Raw genomic sequence first — 14797 nt, 5'->3', positions numbered from 1 at the left:
CTAGGCCCGAAACGTCAGCTTTTGTGCTCCTGAGATGCTGCTTGGCCTGCTGTGTTCATCCAGCCTCACATTTTATTATCTTGGAATCTCCAGCTATGCAGGATTGTTTTTTTAAAAAAAGGAGACTGAGGTAATCGTTAAAGCAGGTCTATAAAATTTTAAGGACTAGATAAAGTGGTAAGGAAGGACCTAACACCCTTGGTGGAGGGAGTAATAACCAGGAGGTTATAGAAACACTTTGTCAGAAAGATTTCAGGCAAGTTAACAGACTTTTTTTTTAGGAAAAACCTAGGTTGTGGCGACGGCCTGTATCTCAGTCTGAAAGAGTGGTGTAAGCAGAAACCTTCATTACATTTTTAAAAATATCTAGTCATTTGGGAGGACAGCTATTAAGCATTATTGAAAAAATATATTTTGTTGACATTTGGCTTACACACAAAATTCACAAATGCCAACTCAAGGGGAACAATATTGAAACTGCATGAGGAGTGCTGATTGGTAGCAGTAATGCAATGGAGAACGTACCAATTGATGACTGATTAACAGCCAGGTTTTGTTGAAATTTTAAATCAAGCAGGTTGACTGATTGTTAGGGCAGTGACCGGAGAAATGAATCAGTAAATGGCTGTTATCTACTTAGAGTTGAAATGGATGCAGTACATGCGCACAATCTTAGATGATGTCCAAAACAGTACCTGTGAATTAATAAATGTAGCTTTCACTGCATACAGGGGTGCTACACTGCAAATGCTGCAGAATCACATCTAATATGAGACATTGTGTTGGAAGCTTTGCAGTGAGAACTAAACGAGTACAGTCAGTGCTTGCTTGTTGAGACAGGTGAGAGGTCATGCTGCTTGGTACAATAAGTGAGCACAAATTTGGCAGATGGAATATGGGGGAAAATGTGAACTTGTCCACTTCAACATGAAGAACTTAGCTGTACAGAAGTTACCCTGGTACATTAATCACAATGTTAGCATGCATATACAGTGAATGATTAGGCACAAACAAAAAGTGGGTGTTTATTACAAGGGAAATAGAATACAAGAGTAGAGAAATGTTACTGCAGTTGTACTGGACCTTTATGAGAGCATATTTGGAGTCCTGTGCAATCATTCCTGAAATATTTACTTTTTGAACAAAGACTGAACAGGTTGGCCCTAAGGCACAATCTTGTTGTACATTCAAGATCCTGAATGCAATTGAGGAGAATTTTTCCTCTTAAGGAGACTAGAATAGGGGACACAGCTGAAGAATAAAGGAATCAAAGACATGGTAGCTAAACAAGCAGGTGACAAAAATACAGAAGAAAGTATGCTATGAGGATGATGTAAATTCATAGGTTATGAACATGAACAAAACCCAAAAAAAAAATCAAAGTGTAGCATTGCTCATTTTGACAGGAAGCATAGAAAAGGGGGAGTATTATTTAAATGGTAACAACTGCAGAATTTTGAGTTGCAAAGCCATCTAGGTGTTCCAGTGTATGAGTTAGAGTTAGTACGTACAATTACATTCTGCTCTAATCAATTCTTAAGCTTCCTTTCGTCCCAAGTTTCTACTTATTCATGTCATTGCAGTTTAATTAAATACATGTGCAGCTTAATTTTTAAACATCCTTTCATTGCTGCTTCTTTATCCCATGTAGTATACCTTCCTTCCAACTCACCTGTCTCCTGCCTTAAGTAAAACCAAAACTTTACTTAGAGCTCCGCTGGTTCACTCATACTCCATTTGTCCCCTCAGTTGATGTTACATATTACACTTGTGTAGCTTTGTCCATTCTGGTGCTCAAGTTTTTTTTCATCTTTCCTCTCCGATGATCTCCCCCACTTCTATCACCCTCAGGGGCTGGCACACTTTCAATCCTGGTTCCTTGCTCATCTCCAGCTTCCTGCACTCCACCCTTGCAGCCCAGATCTGCAGTTGTTATACTTCAAGCACTTGAATTTCCTGTGGACCTCTCTCTGCTCCTTAAGTCATCCCACAAAAACCTGGAAATTTGGCCAAGGTTTTGAACATAATGGACACTGGATGCAGCTGAACATTCAATTCTGTCCGAGAATGGCCATTGCAGTGCACCTTGAAACATTTTTGAACTGAACACGATGTAAAAAAGTGGAAGTTTTGTTGCAAGAGAAACTTTGATTTTATTTAAAGTTCCAAATAAGTCAAAGATCACAGCACCAGATATCAGCTTCCTAGTACCTTCTCAGCCAACTGGCACACTGCCACTAGCTGCTGAAACAAGGGAGATACCCCTCTTACCACTGAGGGATGCATCATTCAGATTTCCATTCAGATCCACAGCAAACAAAGATTACAGAATGTTTACTCAAGTTTTAATTTTGAAGCTTCAGGAAAACAAATACAATGCATGACTGGGCAGCCTAAACAAAGGAACAGATTCAGCACAAAACGCTAATGATGCAAGAGAAACATTAGGAAGTTGGAAACTAGTGGAATGAAATGCTGAAATAAAAAAAAAGAATTTCATATCTCTTGGTTGGGTGATGCAGCACATTTAAAAAATGTACAGAAAACAGGATCACAGTCAAGGCATAATTTTAGAAAGAGCAAAATGGGGTAAGAGTTTGAAGTAGCCAGGGATCAAGGCAACACTTACAATCAGCCACAAGGAAGTAGAGGAGATTGCTTTAAACAGGGTCTGATCGTGGAGTGGACAGAAGGGTAACAAAAGGGAAAGTGAACAGGATTACTAAGGCTTAAAGATGTAGGATGGGCTGGGCTTAAAAGAATGCAGAAAAATCCTCTCAGGATTATAAAAAGATTAGCAACAATCTGTTTTAAGAATTGAGATCATGAAGAGAAAGTTACAAATTTACAGTTCCATTCTTAGCCATGCAGTCAAGAATGCCAGCACCCACGGGGAAATCAACAGGGTAGCATATAGCCTTCATGTGTGGCCCTATATACTGCAAAGAATAAAGGCAACACCTTTGACCACTGGGAGAGAGAATTAAGTATCCAAATGTTAGCAGCTGTCTTAAAAGGCTGTGCTCATGTCCAATTTCAGAAAAGGCCATTCAGGAATTTAGAAAATACCATACTAAACCTTCCACTGTTAAGTTCCAACCAGAGTAAGCCTTATTTGATAGCAATGAGTAATAAGCAGAGAATTTAGGTAGATACGAAGGAACAACACAAGATTTACATTCATAATTTCACTTAAAACAAGGTGCAGTCCATCAAGAAATATGTGAGAGACACTGTACTCATTCAGAAAACTAGATTCCATACATTGAAACTAAAAAGGCAAGGCCCCTCACACCTCTACACTGATTCAGATATACTATAACTGCTGGAAGCCAATCAGTAACTGTTGCATTGATTTCAGAGTGGCACATTATGATTCAGTTCTAAACTTGTATACCAAGTTCAATGAGAAAGCAGCTTATGCTCCCACATACTAAAGAGCAGTGAATATTGGCATTAGGTTCACCACCCCCCCACCCCCACCAATGCCCAAAGCATAAGTTTACTTTCAACATCTGTAAGTTAGACCTAAGTAGCTGGCATTTTATAATCCCTCACTGAGTACAGCTAAAGCTTCTTCAACTAGCAAGCCACTGAGCTCCAGTCAACCATATTGTTCACCATATGTGAGCCTCAAGTACACAACAGGATCAACTAAATCCCTGAGAGAAATAAAGAGGGGTGGAAGCAAAGTGGAAACTCAGGAGTAAAGAACACCCGGAAAACCTTCAGACTTAGATCCAGGAAAGGGTCAGCAATATTTATTAATATTTTGTTCTGGTTGCCTTGATTTAAGATTTGCATATAATGCACAGCCCAACCATCAATCTAGCAGTGGGGACCTGTCTCCTAGTCATGGCTAATGGAAAACAATCAAATACCAACAGACAGGAAAACACAATTCCAAACAACATTCAAAGTGCAGTGCCAATTTTCTCCTGCTCCACTCAAAGAAACTCTTCAACTCCACACCTGCCATTTGTTTTTAAATCAGTCCCCATTAAAATCATTGTGTGGGTAAGATTAAGGCTGCAGAACTTTTGCCCGCTTATAAAAGTGTAGTTTATGGGTGGTCATTACTTCATTTTCTTCTACACTCCATGATAGGGATACCAAGGATTCATTGGATAAGGAGGATAGTATAAAATGATATACAGTGTAGTGAGTGCAGACAGTCTTATTGATAAATGATTTTTCCACTGGTCAAACAATGCAAGCCAATCACAATATAGCAGAAAGGTGAGATGTCTTTCAAGTTGGGACAAATCTTCTCATCCTTGCAGAGTATCAAATCTGAATCAATAGCATGGCGATTATTTCCCAGATTTCTTGCAGTACTCAGAGTAGTTAGCACAAGCTTTCTGCATGTCTTTCAGAAAGGAAGGCACTCCAGTCTGTAGAAACACACAATTGTGTTAATGACTAGAAATAAGTTATCCAAAAGTTTAAATACACATATTAATTATCACAGTTTTGATTAGCAGCCATTCTACATTCAGTGTATGACTACTGTTGTGCCCATCCTTCAATCCAGATCTACAAATGTGTTGAGAGTGTGTATAATCACAACACAGATTCCCTGTCCTCTGCAATACATGACAACAACATCCCTTAGAAAAGCTAAAAAGGTGCAGTAATTATTTGTGATAACAAGGTGTAGAGCTGGATGAACACAGCAGACCAAGCAGTAGAGGAGCAGGAAAGCTGACATTTCGGGTCGAGACGCTTTTTCAGAAATGGGGGAGGGGAAGGGGTTTGTGGAATAAATAGGGAGAGGGGGTGGCAGATAGAAGATGGATAAAGGAGAAGATAGGTGGAGAAGAGACAGACAGGTCAAAGAGGCGGGCTTGTAGTCAGTAAAGGAGTGTGTAGGTGGTGAGTTAGGGAGGGGATAAGTCGGTCCAGGGAGGATGGACAGGTCAAGGAGGTGGGATGAGGGGGTAGGTGGGAAGAATGACAGGTAAGAGGCGCAGGGGCAAGCTGGGCTGGTTTTGGGATGTGGTAGGGGGAGGGGAGATTTTGAAGCTTGTGAAGTCCACATTGATACCATTGGGCTACAGGGTTTCCAAGCACAATAGGAGATGCTGTTCCTGCAGCCTTCAGGTGGCATTATTGTGGCACTGCAGGAGGCCCAGGATGGACATTGTCCAAGGAATGGGAGGGGGAGTTGAAATGGTTCGTGACTGGAGGTGCAGCCGTTTGTTGCAAACCGAGCATGGGTGTTCAAAAAGTGGTCCCCAAGCCTCTGCTTGGTTTCCCTGATGTAGAGGAGGTCACAACAGGAACAGCGGATACCGTATATCACATTAGCAGATGTGCAGGTGAACATCTATTTGATGTGGAAGGTCTTTTTAGGGCCTGGGATGCGGGTGAGAGGGGAGGTGTAGCACTTGCTGCGGTTGCAGGGAAAAGTGCCGGGGTGGTAGGGAATATGGAGTGGACAAGGCAGTCACAGAGGGAATGGTCTCTCTGGAAAGCAGATAAGGTGGGGAGGGAAAAATGTCTTTGATAGTGGGGTCAGATTGCAGATGGCAGAAATGTCGGAGGATGATGTGTTGGATCCGGAGGTTGGTGGGGTGGTATGTGAGGACGAAGGGGATTCTGTTTTGGTTGTTATTGCGGGTAGGGAATGAGGGATGAGTTGCAGGAAATGCAAGAGACACGGTCAAGGGCGTTTTTGACCACCATGGAGGAGAATTTGCGATCGTTGAAAAATGAGAACAAGACATCTGGGATGTCCAGGAAACAGATGTGGCGGAGGCGAAGGAATTGGGAATAGGGGATGGCCTTTTTGCAGGAAGGTGGGTGAGAGGAGGTGTAATCTAGGTAGCTGTGGGAGTCGGTAAGCTTGAAATGGATAATGGTTTCCAGATGGATGCCAGAGATGGAGACAGAAAGGTCCAGGAAGGAGAGAAAGGTATCAGAGATGGTCCAGGTGAACTTAAGGCTGGGGGGGTGGGGGGGCTGGTGATGAGGTGTTAGTGAAGTGGATGAAGTTTGAGCTCCTCGTGGGAGCATGAGGCAGTGCCAGTCATCGATGTGACAGAGGAAGAGGTGGGAGATAGGGACAGTGTAGCTCTGGAAGAGGGATTGTTCCACATATCCTACAAAGAGGCAGGCATAGCTTGGGCCCATGCTGGTACCCATGGCCACCCTCTGTCTGTAGGAAGTGGGTGAAATTACTTTTAAGGATCTGTTTTGTAAAATCTAACCTTTTACTTCACTCTGCAAAGCCTTAATCCTTTCCTGAACTATGTCATTCCCAATCAGTACAATAATTTTCCCTCTCCCACTCCTTTAACAACATGCTTCAAATGTTTTGAGGCATCCTTAATCCTGGTACCAGGAAAGCAACACACTTGAGATTCTGTGCCCATGAGAGAATCTCTGTGCCCGATTCATTCTTCATGCCCAAGATCTGACTGCCTCCTCTATTTTCCTCAGACATTATCCCTGTCAACAGTTCCCAACACTGAATAACAGTGAGGAATAACCACAGGAGACTTCTAAACCATCTCACCTTTCCTGATGGTCACTCATCCACCTGACCAACTCTGCTGTGTAATCACTTCTCTAAATCTACAAGCCATCTAAATCGGTGTCATTTGTTTGTCCTCAATGACATCAAGTCTTTTTTAAAAAAAAAAGGCAATTTCAATGGCATCTTGTACCTAAAATAAACTACTTCTCCTCAGCCATAGAACTGGTCTAAAACCACAGAATCCCTCCAATGTGGAAGGAGGTCATTCAGCCCATCGAGTCCATACCAAACCTCTAAAAAGAGAATCACACCCAGACACTATACCTGTAACCCTGCGTTTCCCATGGCTAATTCACCTACCCACACATCTTTGGACTGTGGGAGGAAACCCATGCAGACACAATGTGCAAACTCCACACAGTCACCCAAGGATGGAATCAAACCTGGGTCCCTGGCACTGTAAGGCAGCAGTGCTAACTACTGAGCTACCATGCCACTTACCTGATATTAAGCATGTCAAACAAAAACAAAAATCTCAAAATCAACCACTTAGCTGAACAACTGAATTAAAATGACTCAATTAGTCCAACAGATAGCTTTCAATCCTTTGATTTAAAACAAGACCCACTCCAGACCTGTTCACGTGTAGGCCTCTCCAACAGCTCCATTAAAATAAACTCCCCTCTGCGATTTAAAAGAAACTCAGATGTTAAAAAAATTTTTTTCCTGCTACACATATAAATTTTGAGCCACATAACTTAGAGAAAATAAAAGTCTGGACTGTCATCTGTAGGCCTCTCCAAGAGCTCTAAAGAAAAACTCAGTTTGAAAAAGACCACGCATTTTATTTTTGCTTTCATTGTGTTCTTGAATATAAAAGAACCAAAAATGAATTAGATTAAAAATCTTATAATTCTACTGAAACGAAATAACTGTAAGAGATCCACAAGTAAACCTTCAATCTCAAGAGCAGCTGCAAGATTGGAGGCGATGGCCTAGGTATTATTGCTGGACTGTTAATCCAAAGACCCAGATAATGTTCTGGGGACCCGGGTTTGAATCCCACTACAGCAGATTATGGAATTTGAATTTGGTAACCGTGAATATATTGATGATTGTCGGAAAAACCCACCTGGTTCACTAAAGTCCTTTAGGGAAGGAAAGTGCCATCCTTACCTGGTCTGGCCTACTTGTGACTCCAGACCCACAGTAACGGGATTGACTCAACTGCCTTTTGGAAATTGGAGATGGGTAATAAATGCTGCCTAGCCAGAGATGCCTTCATCCCATGAAAGAATAAAGTAAAAATGTTTGTTAAAAAGGTATAGCTCCCTGTAGCTATTGTCTGAGGCTTGTTTAACTCTCATGAGCATAGAAACGGAAAATAGGAACATCAATACGATCATGGCTGGCCAACTCTACCCTGTTCTTGTTTTCTCTCAAGACCCTTTGGCTCCTTTAGCCAAGAACGAGATCTAACTCTTTATTGAAAGCATTCAATGTTTTGACCTTTACCACTTTGCGGCAGAGAACTCCCCAGGCTCACCACTGTCTACGTGAATATATTTCTCATTTCACCCGAAATGTATCCTCAGACCACGACCCTGGTTCTGAATTCCCCAGTCATCAGGAGCATCCTTCCTGTGTTTACCCTGTGTAGTCCTGTTAGAATTTGATAGATTTCTACGAGGTCTCCTCTTATCCTTCCAAATGCCAGAGATTGTAGTCCTAACTGTTCCGGTCTCTCTTCAAATGTCAGTCCTACCATTCCAAAAATCAGTCTGGTAAATCTTTGTTGCACTCCATCCGTGACCAGAACATGCTTCCTCAGATAAAGAGACTAAAACTGCAAACAATATTCCAAAGGTATCTCATCAAGGCCCTATTCAATTGCAGCAAGACCTCCCTGCTCCTGTACTTGAATTCTCTTGTTGAAATCCAGCCTATCATTTGCTGGCTTCACTACATGCTAGACTGGCATGCTTACTTTCAGCAACTAATGCCAGGTCCCAATACACCAGCGTTTTGCCAACCTATTATTCATTATCTGAATGACAATCTGCCTTCCTGTTTTTGCTACTAAAATGGGTAATCTCACATTTACCCACATTATACTTCCTTTGCCATGCATTAACCGTTTGTCCAAATCATACAGAAGCACCACCTTCATGACATCTGCAAATTTGGAGATATCACATTTAGTTCCCTTTATTCCTGTTTCCCCGTCAGCCAGCCAGTTTTCAATATCATTCACTTTAACTTTACGTGCCAATCTTTTAGCAAACATCTTCTGAAAGTCAAAGTAACCCACATCCACCGGGAGACTACTTTGCAGAACCCCTATGTTCTATCTGCAAAAATGACTCTGAGCTTCCGGTTGCCCATCACATCAACACACAACCCTGTTCCCTGGCCAACACCTGGAACAGCACCTCATTTTCTGCTTGGAAACACCACAGCTTTCTGGAGTCAATATTGAGTTCAATAATTTAGGTCGAGGCATCTTCTCCCATCTCCTTACACCCTAACACCCACACACCAGGCCTAGTTATCTCCTGGCGTGATATTAGACACAACCCATTGTTAGCCACTCATAGTCCCCATCTGTAGCTATTCATTCACCAGGGCTGACCATCATCCACTTTTGTCTGTCCAAAATGGTTCTCCTCACTCTTTGGGCTCTGTCTCCGCCTACTGTTTACTCCTTATCCCCTCCCCATCATCTGCGTAAAAATCCTTTCCTAGCTACAATCAGTTCTGAGAACAGATTACCTGACCCAAAACATTAACTCAAATTTATTGCCAGATGCGACTAGAACTGTTGAGTTTTTCCAGCAATTTGTTTTGTTCCTGATTTCCAGCATCCGCAGTTCTTTTGGTTTTATTTAGTATTTAAGTCATGGCCACATCTCTTCTAGGCATGCCCACCTTGAAGTTCTGCTCTTCTCTCCGACAGGATTTCTGTTCCAATCTGTTTTTCCACCATCATTAATTTTGCTGTCACTCCTGGTGGTTGGCAAGGTATTTGCTAAAATCTGTTTCCACAGCCACATCACATTCCGAAGTGACTGCCTTTGGTTCAGATCCACCACATGTGGATTCCAACTCAAGTTTCATCCTTTACGCTTTCAATCCAACCAGGATCATAGATAACTCCACGATGTTCAACATTCCACATCAACTTCTCTCATGGCATCCCAAGGTCCACACTCAGCACCACACCTCATCACAAGCACACTGTCAACCTCTAACAGCATCACATCACGCTAGCTCAGAACTGCACTGGTCCCTGTTTTGCTTCATCCTCCAGCTCATTCACCATGTTAACAAGAAACATTTTCTTTTCCTTTTAGGCATCAAGGAAAACAAGATTCAACAACTCAGATATCCATTGCCCTCTGGAACCTTACTCCCATCCCTTTCCCTCATTCCCTCTCTCAACCCCACCTCCTGATGCGTATTTACTATTCCTCTGACCTTGCTCTCTGGTGCTGAATGTTTTGTATTCAGCAATGGTTCTGATTTATCCCTCTGCACTCCCACCCTAATGAATTTTGGTTAGAGCATGATATTGAACTCTTTTTCTGTTGCCTTCACTGCCATGCCCAATTCTTTGGGCAAGTGGCAAGTATCCTCTCCCTGCCGCACAGATCCCTTCGCCCGCTTCCAACACACTTTCTGGCCTTTTATCTGAACTCAACCTGCTCGTCAAGAACTACGAACATGGTATTGGTCATCTCAATTTCTCTGCCCTCCCCTCACCTATTCCAACTTTTCCCCACCACGAACAGACTGTACTGTCTGCTCTCAGATCCAATACTGATTTGATAATTAAACTGCCGACAAGGACAGTGCTGTCAGTGTCTGACTTCTACACTGCAGACGCTGAGTGCCAGCTCTAGCTATCTCCTTCTATTTCCCCCAGACCATGGCCCCAACATGGAACATAAAGCCATTGTGTCCAATACAATCACGAACCACATTTTGTCCGGTAATCTCCCCACAGAACTTATCTCTTCCCACTTTGACTCAATTTTTTCCTCTCCATTTCCAATCCCTTCCTACTTACACCTGTGATTACTCTAGACACTTTATGCCTGTTTCAGAGTTTCCAGTTAGGCTGGAACCCACTATCTCTACACTGCTCTCACTTTCACCTGGTCCATCTCTGACTCCTCCCTTCCCTTCCTCAAAATGCTTCCATTTCTGGGAATGGGCTGACCACCAACGTCCACTACATACCCCCCCACTGACTCCCAGTTACCTTGACTACACATCCTCATAACCCTGTTTTTTGTAAAGACTCTGTTCCGTCTCCCAGTTTCTCTGTCTCCAATACATCTACTCTGAGGCCAACTTCAACAAGGCAGCCTATGAAATGCCCACTTTCTTCCTCAAGCAAGTAATCCCCGGCACTGTAGCTGACAGATCCCTCAGGTGGGTCAGATCCATCTCCCACTCTTCAGACCTTAAACCTGCTCTTCCCTCCCACAACAACAATAGAGGTCCCCCTTGTCCTCACCAGCATCCACACCTGGAGAATCATTAACTGCCATTTCCATCACATCCAGTGGGTTACCACCACCAGACATAGGTTCGCCTCCCGCTCCTTGTGAGCCTTCTCCTGCAGATACAATTTTTCTTTGTTCTGACGGTCAAAGATGAGTGACTTGGCCATTAACAGAGTCTGGATCCTGATTCTTGGCCAAATATCGCACAATAGAGGACACCACAGCCAGGCCCAGCCTAGATTAACTGTTGTGACAGACTAGCAATTAGGTAATTGGTTTCACCTTTTCTGATCTGCTATCACGCACTGAGTCAGTTCCAAAGAGCCAACTGCTATCCCTACATCCAGTCAACTGTATCATTTTTCTACAAACAGGTGCTGACTGAAGATTTTAAGGCATTCAACATTCTATCAACATTGCAAGTCCTTCAAATCCATCTGCAATTCTTGTGCATAATCACAAGCAGGAAGATAACTGCCCTTGAACCATTACACGCTGCTTCCTAGAAATGAAGCCACCTACCTTTGCTGCCCAGTTAACAAGGAAAGTTGGGATCATACCCCCAGGGTTATCGAAGTAATGCATGAACACTGGAAGAAACAAATAAAAAAAATCAGCTGTAAGATCATAAACCAATCTTTCCACAAAACTACATTTATTAACAAATTTAGAGTGATAAAATTACACAAATGGGGGCTTACAAAATTTGACTGAACTTTAAGCCAAGGCAAAGAATTTCTATTCATCTGACGCTCCCTTATCAGATCTTCACCTCTATTCAGAGAGGATGCCGAGTACACAATTCAAAACCCTATGGGTCATAGCTGCCCCTGGTATCACGTTCAATAAAGGATCAAAGCTGGCTTAGCCTGTTCCTGTCTCTCTCAATAAAGCAATCGGGGAGGCATGTCATTGTCCCCACCAGCACTGTAGCCCTATGTTGTATAGTGACAGGCCTATATCCTCTAAGGTTTTGGAGTAGATTTGTAGCTCGGGTTGTGGGTGTTGAGGTTGGTCGGCTCACCGAGCTGGTTTATTGTTTCACAGGCGTCTCGTTACCCTACTGGGTAACATCATCAGTGCAGCCTCCGATGAAGCACCGGTGTGTGTTTTCTTGCCTGGTTTTTAAACTACACCAAGAGGAAGAAGAATACCTCTTCCAGGTTTTTAAGGATAACAGATGCCAAAAATAAGTCAGAAGATGCCTACGTGAACATCAGGAAGATACCACGCACCCCAACACACTGATCACACCATCCTACATTAGGAACATATTGGAACTAACCACAAGACTCCCACAACCACTGGGCATCAGAGTAGCACACAAGCCCATATCAACCCTACGACGACTGCTCACCCGGACTAATGCCATCTACAAGATCCCCTGCAGAGACTGTGAGAAACATTACATCGGACAAAAAGGAAGTAAACTAACAGAGTACATGAACACCAAATGACTACACGAAGCCATGACCAATACTCACTCATCTCAATCCACATGGATAACCCCAATTTGACTGGGACAACACCAAAATCCTGCAACAAACTGAGCAGAGACAGGCACAGGAATTCATAAAAGCCTGGTACTCCATGAATAAAGCCATCATTAAAACACACAGAACTCAACCCCAGATACTCTCAGAACACAGAACATAACAGCACAGTACGGGCCCTTCGGCCCTCGATGTTGTGCTGACCTGTCGTACCGATCTCAAGCCCATCTAACATACACTATTCCATGTACGTCCATATGCTCATCCAATGACGACTTAAATGTACCTAAAGTTGGCAAATCTACAACCGTTGCAGGCAAAGCGTTCCATTCCCTTACTACTGAGTAAAGAAACTACCTCTGACATCTGTCCTGTATCTTTCACTCCTCAATTTAAAGCTTTGCCCCTCATGCTTGCCATCACCATCCTAGGAAAAAGGCTCTCCCTACCCACCCTATCTAACCCTCTGATTATTTTATATGTTTCAATTAAGTCACCTCTCAACCACCTTCTCTCTAATGAAAACAGCCCCAAGTCTCTCAACCTTTCCTCGTAAGACCTCCCCTCCAGACCAGGCAACATCCTAGTAAATCTCCTGTGGGCGCTTTCGAAAGCTTCGACATCGTTCTTACAATGCGGTGACCAGAACTGTACGCAATCTCCACTACAAAGGAAAGCCAGAAGTGAGGCAATCCAGCTCAATGGACTCCTGAATTTAAAAACCAAATGGGAAAACACACCGGCTTTTAACCCGAGGCTGTACTGAAGATGTTACCAGCAGGGTAATGAAACATCTGCGGACAACCAAACCAGCTCGGGGAGCCAACCAACCTAAAGGCCTATACCCCATCAGTACTGTAGCCCAGTGTTATAAAGTGACAGGTCTGCACCCAACAATACAGTACCCCATTAATATGCAGTGACAGACCTGTCCCCACCAGCACTGCAACCCAATGCTATGGTGACAAGCTTGTAAATATCAGCATAGATCTGTTGGACCTACTGATCAGTTTCTGTAAGCATTGTATAGGTGTACTTTATACTTGCCTACCATATCCACTGAATTTCATTTCAAGTTACACAGCTCAAAATACTTCCTCCAGACAAGCCAACCCAGAAAGCTTGAATCAGAACACAGTTCAGATGAACAGTCTGAAAAGATTCCCAATCTTTATCAAACATTTGAGATGTTATGACAATAATCTCAATAAAGACAAAAATCTCAGTGGTACCTTTGGTGCCTTGTTTACCATCACTCTCCAGAGCCACAGTTTGATGATAATCCTCCACTCTGATGACACTGGATTTCACTGGTAAACCAGGCACACATTTGGCAACAATCACCCAAACCTTTCGTCCATCAACATCCAAGTCATGGCGCTCACGAATGTAAACATACTGAGAATGAAGTTAAAGAAAGAACCATTGTGACTCAAAAATAACACATTTTGTTCATTTACAGAGTGTGAAGTCACTTGAAAGGCTACATTTTAAAACCATTTTCATAACACCAGGATCACAGAAACAAAAGAAATGGATTTAAATCTTTTTTCATGGCAAAAACAAAAGTTGCTGGAAAAGCTCAGCAGGTCTGGCAGCATCTGTGAAGAAAAAACAAAAATCAGAGTTCGTGTTTCTGATCCAGAGATTCTTTCTCAGAACTTTTTCTTTCATCCAGTTATTCCACCATTACTGCACATTCCTAGCTGTTTGAAAACTATTATGAGACTCAATTGATTATTTCAGAGGTCAGTTAAGAGTCAAACACATCAACAAGGGACTAAGGCATATGAGACAAACTTCACAAGGCCATTCGTGAAACAGATCAGTATTTGGTGATACAGTAACATCAAGATCACTGATGTCCATATTAACGTTAGTTCTCAAAACACCCATTGTAGGAAATGGAATCATGTTCCGAGGATTACAACAAGAGTAACAATGACAACATGGCCTTCTTCAACTGCTACAATAACGGAGAAACAGTTCATTCTGCACACTTACTTTACAATTTCCTTTGGAAAGAATTTGCTCCTTCCTTAAAGACTGAGTAAAATATTTCCGGAAGCAGTTTTTGCTCTGGGGAGGAAGTAATGATCAGCAAACCAATAGTTTTTGCTCATCCCTAATTGCCCTTGAGAAGGTATCGGTTAACTGCTTTCTTAAACAGCTGCAGTCCTTGTTCTATTAATAACCATAAAATGGGAGTGCCAGGATTCTGATCCAGTGACACTGAAGTAACAGTGATATATTTCTAAGTCAGGATGGTGAGTGGCTTGGAGTAGGGGAACTCACAGGGGGTGGTGTTCCCA

At 42.7% G+C, this 14797-nt stretch overlaps 1 protein-coding gene across 1 annotated transcript in view; it reads right to left on the bottom strand.

The window, feature by feature from the left end:
* Nucleotides 1-1011: 1011 nt before the first annotated feature.
* Nucleotides 1012-14797, bottom strand: part of pctp (phosphatidylcholine transfer protein) — a 31531-nt gene continuing 17745 nt past the window's right edge. Inside the window, exons 4-6 of the mRNA XM_048555407.2 lie at nt 13718-13883; nt 11515-11582; nt 1012-4394 (exon numbers count right to left, since the gene is read on the bottom strand). Of these exons, the coding sequence (XP_048411364.2) occupies nt 4314-4394; nt 11515-11582; nt 13718-13883 (315 nt within the window). The 3' untranslated portion in view covers nt 1012-4313. The remainder of the gene's footprint in view (nt 4395-11514; nt 11583-13717; nt 13884-14797) is intronic.

The sequence above is a fragment of the Stegostoma tigrinum genome, chromosome 22 (genome assembly GCF_030684315.1).
Source record: "Stegostoma tigrinum isolate sSteTig4 chromosome 22, sSteTig4.hap1, whole genome shotgun sequence".
Taxonomy (NCBI): Eukaryota; Metazoa; Chordata; class Chondrichthyes; order Orectolobiformes; family Stegostomatidae; genus Stegostoma; species Stegostoma tigrinum.
Note: the sequence above shows the minus strand (reverse complement) of the source record. Positions and strands in the feature narration are given on the sequence as shown.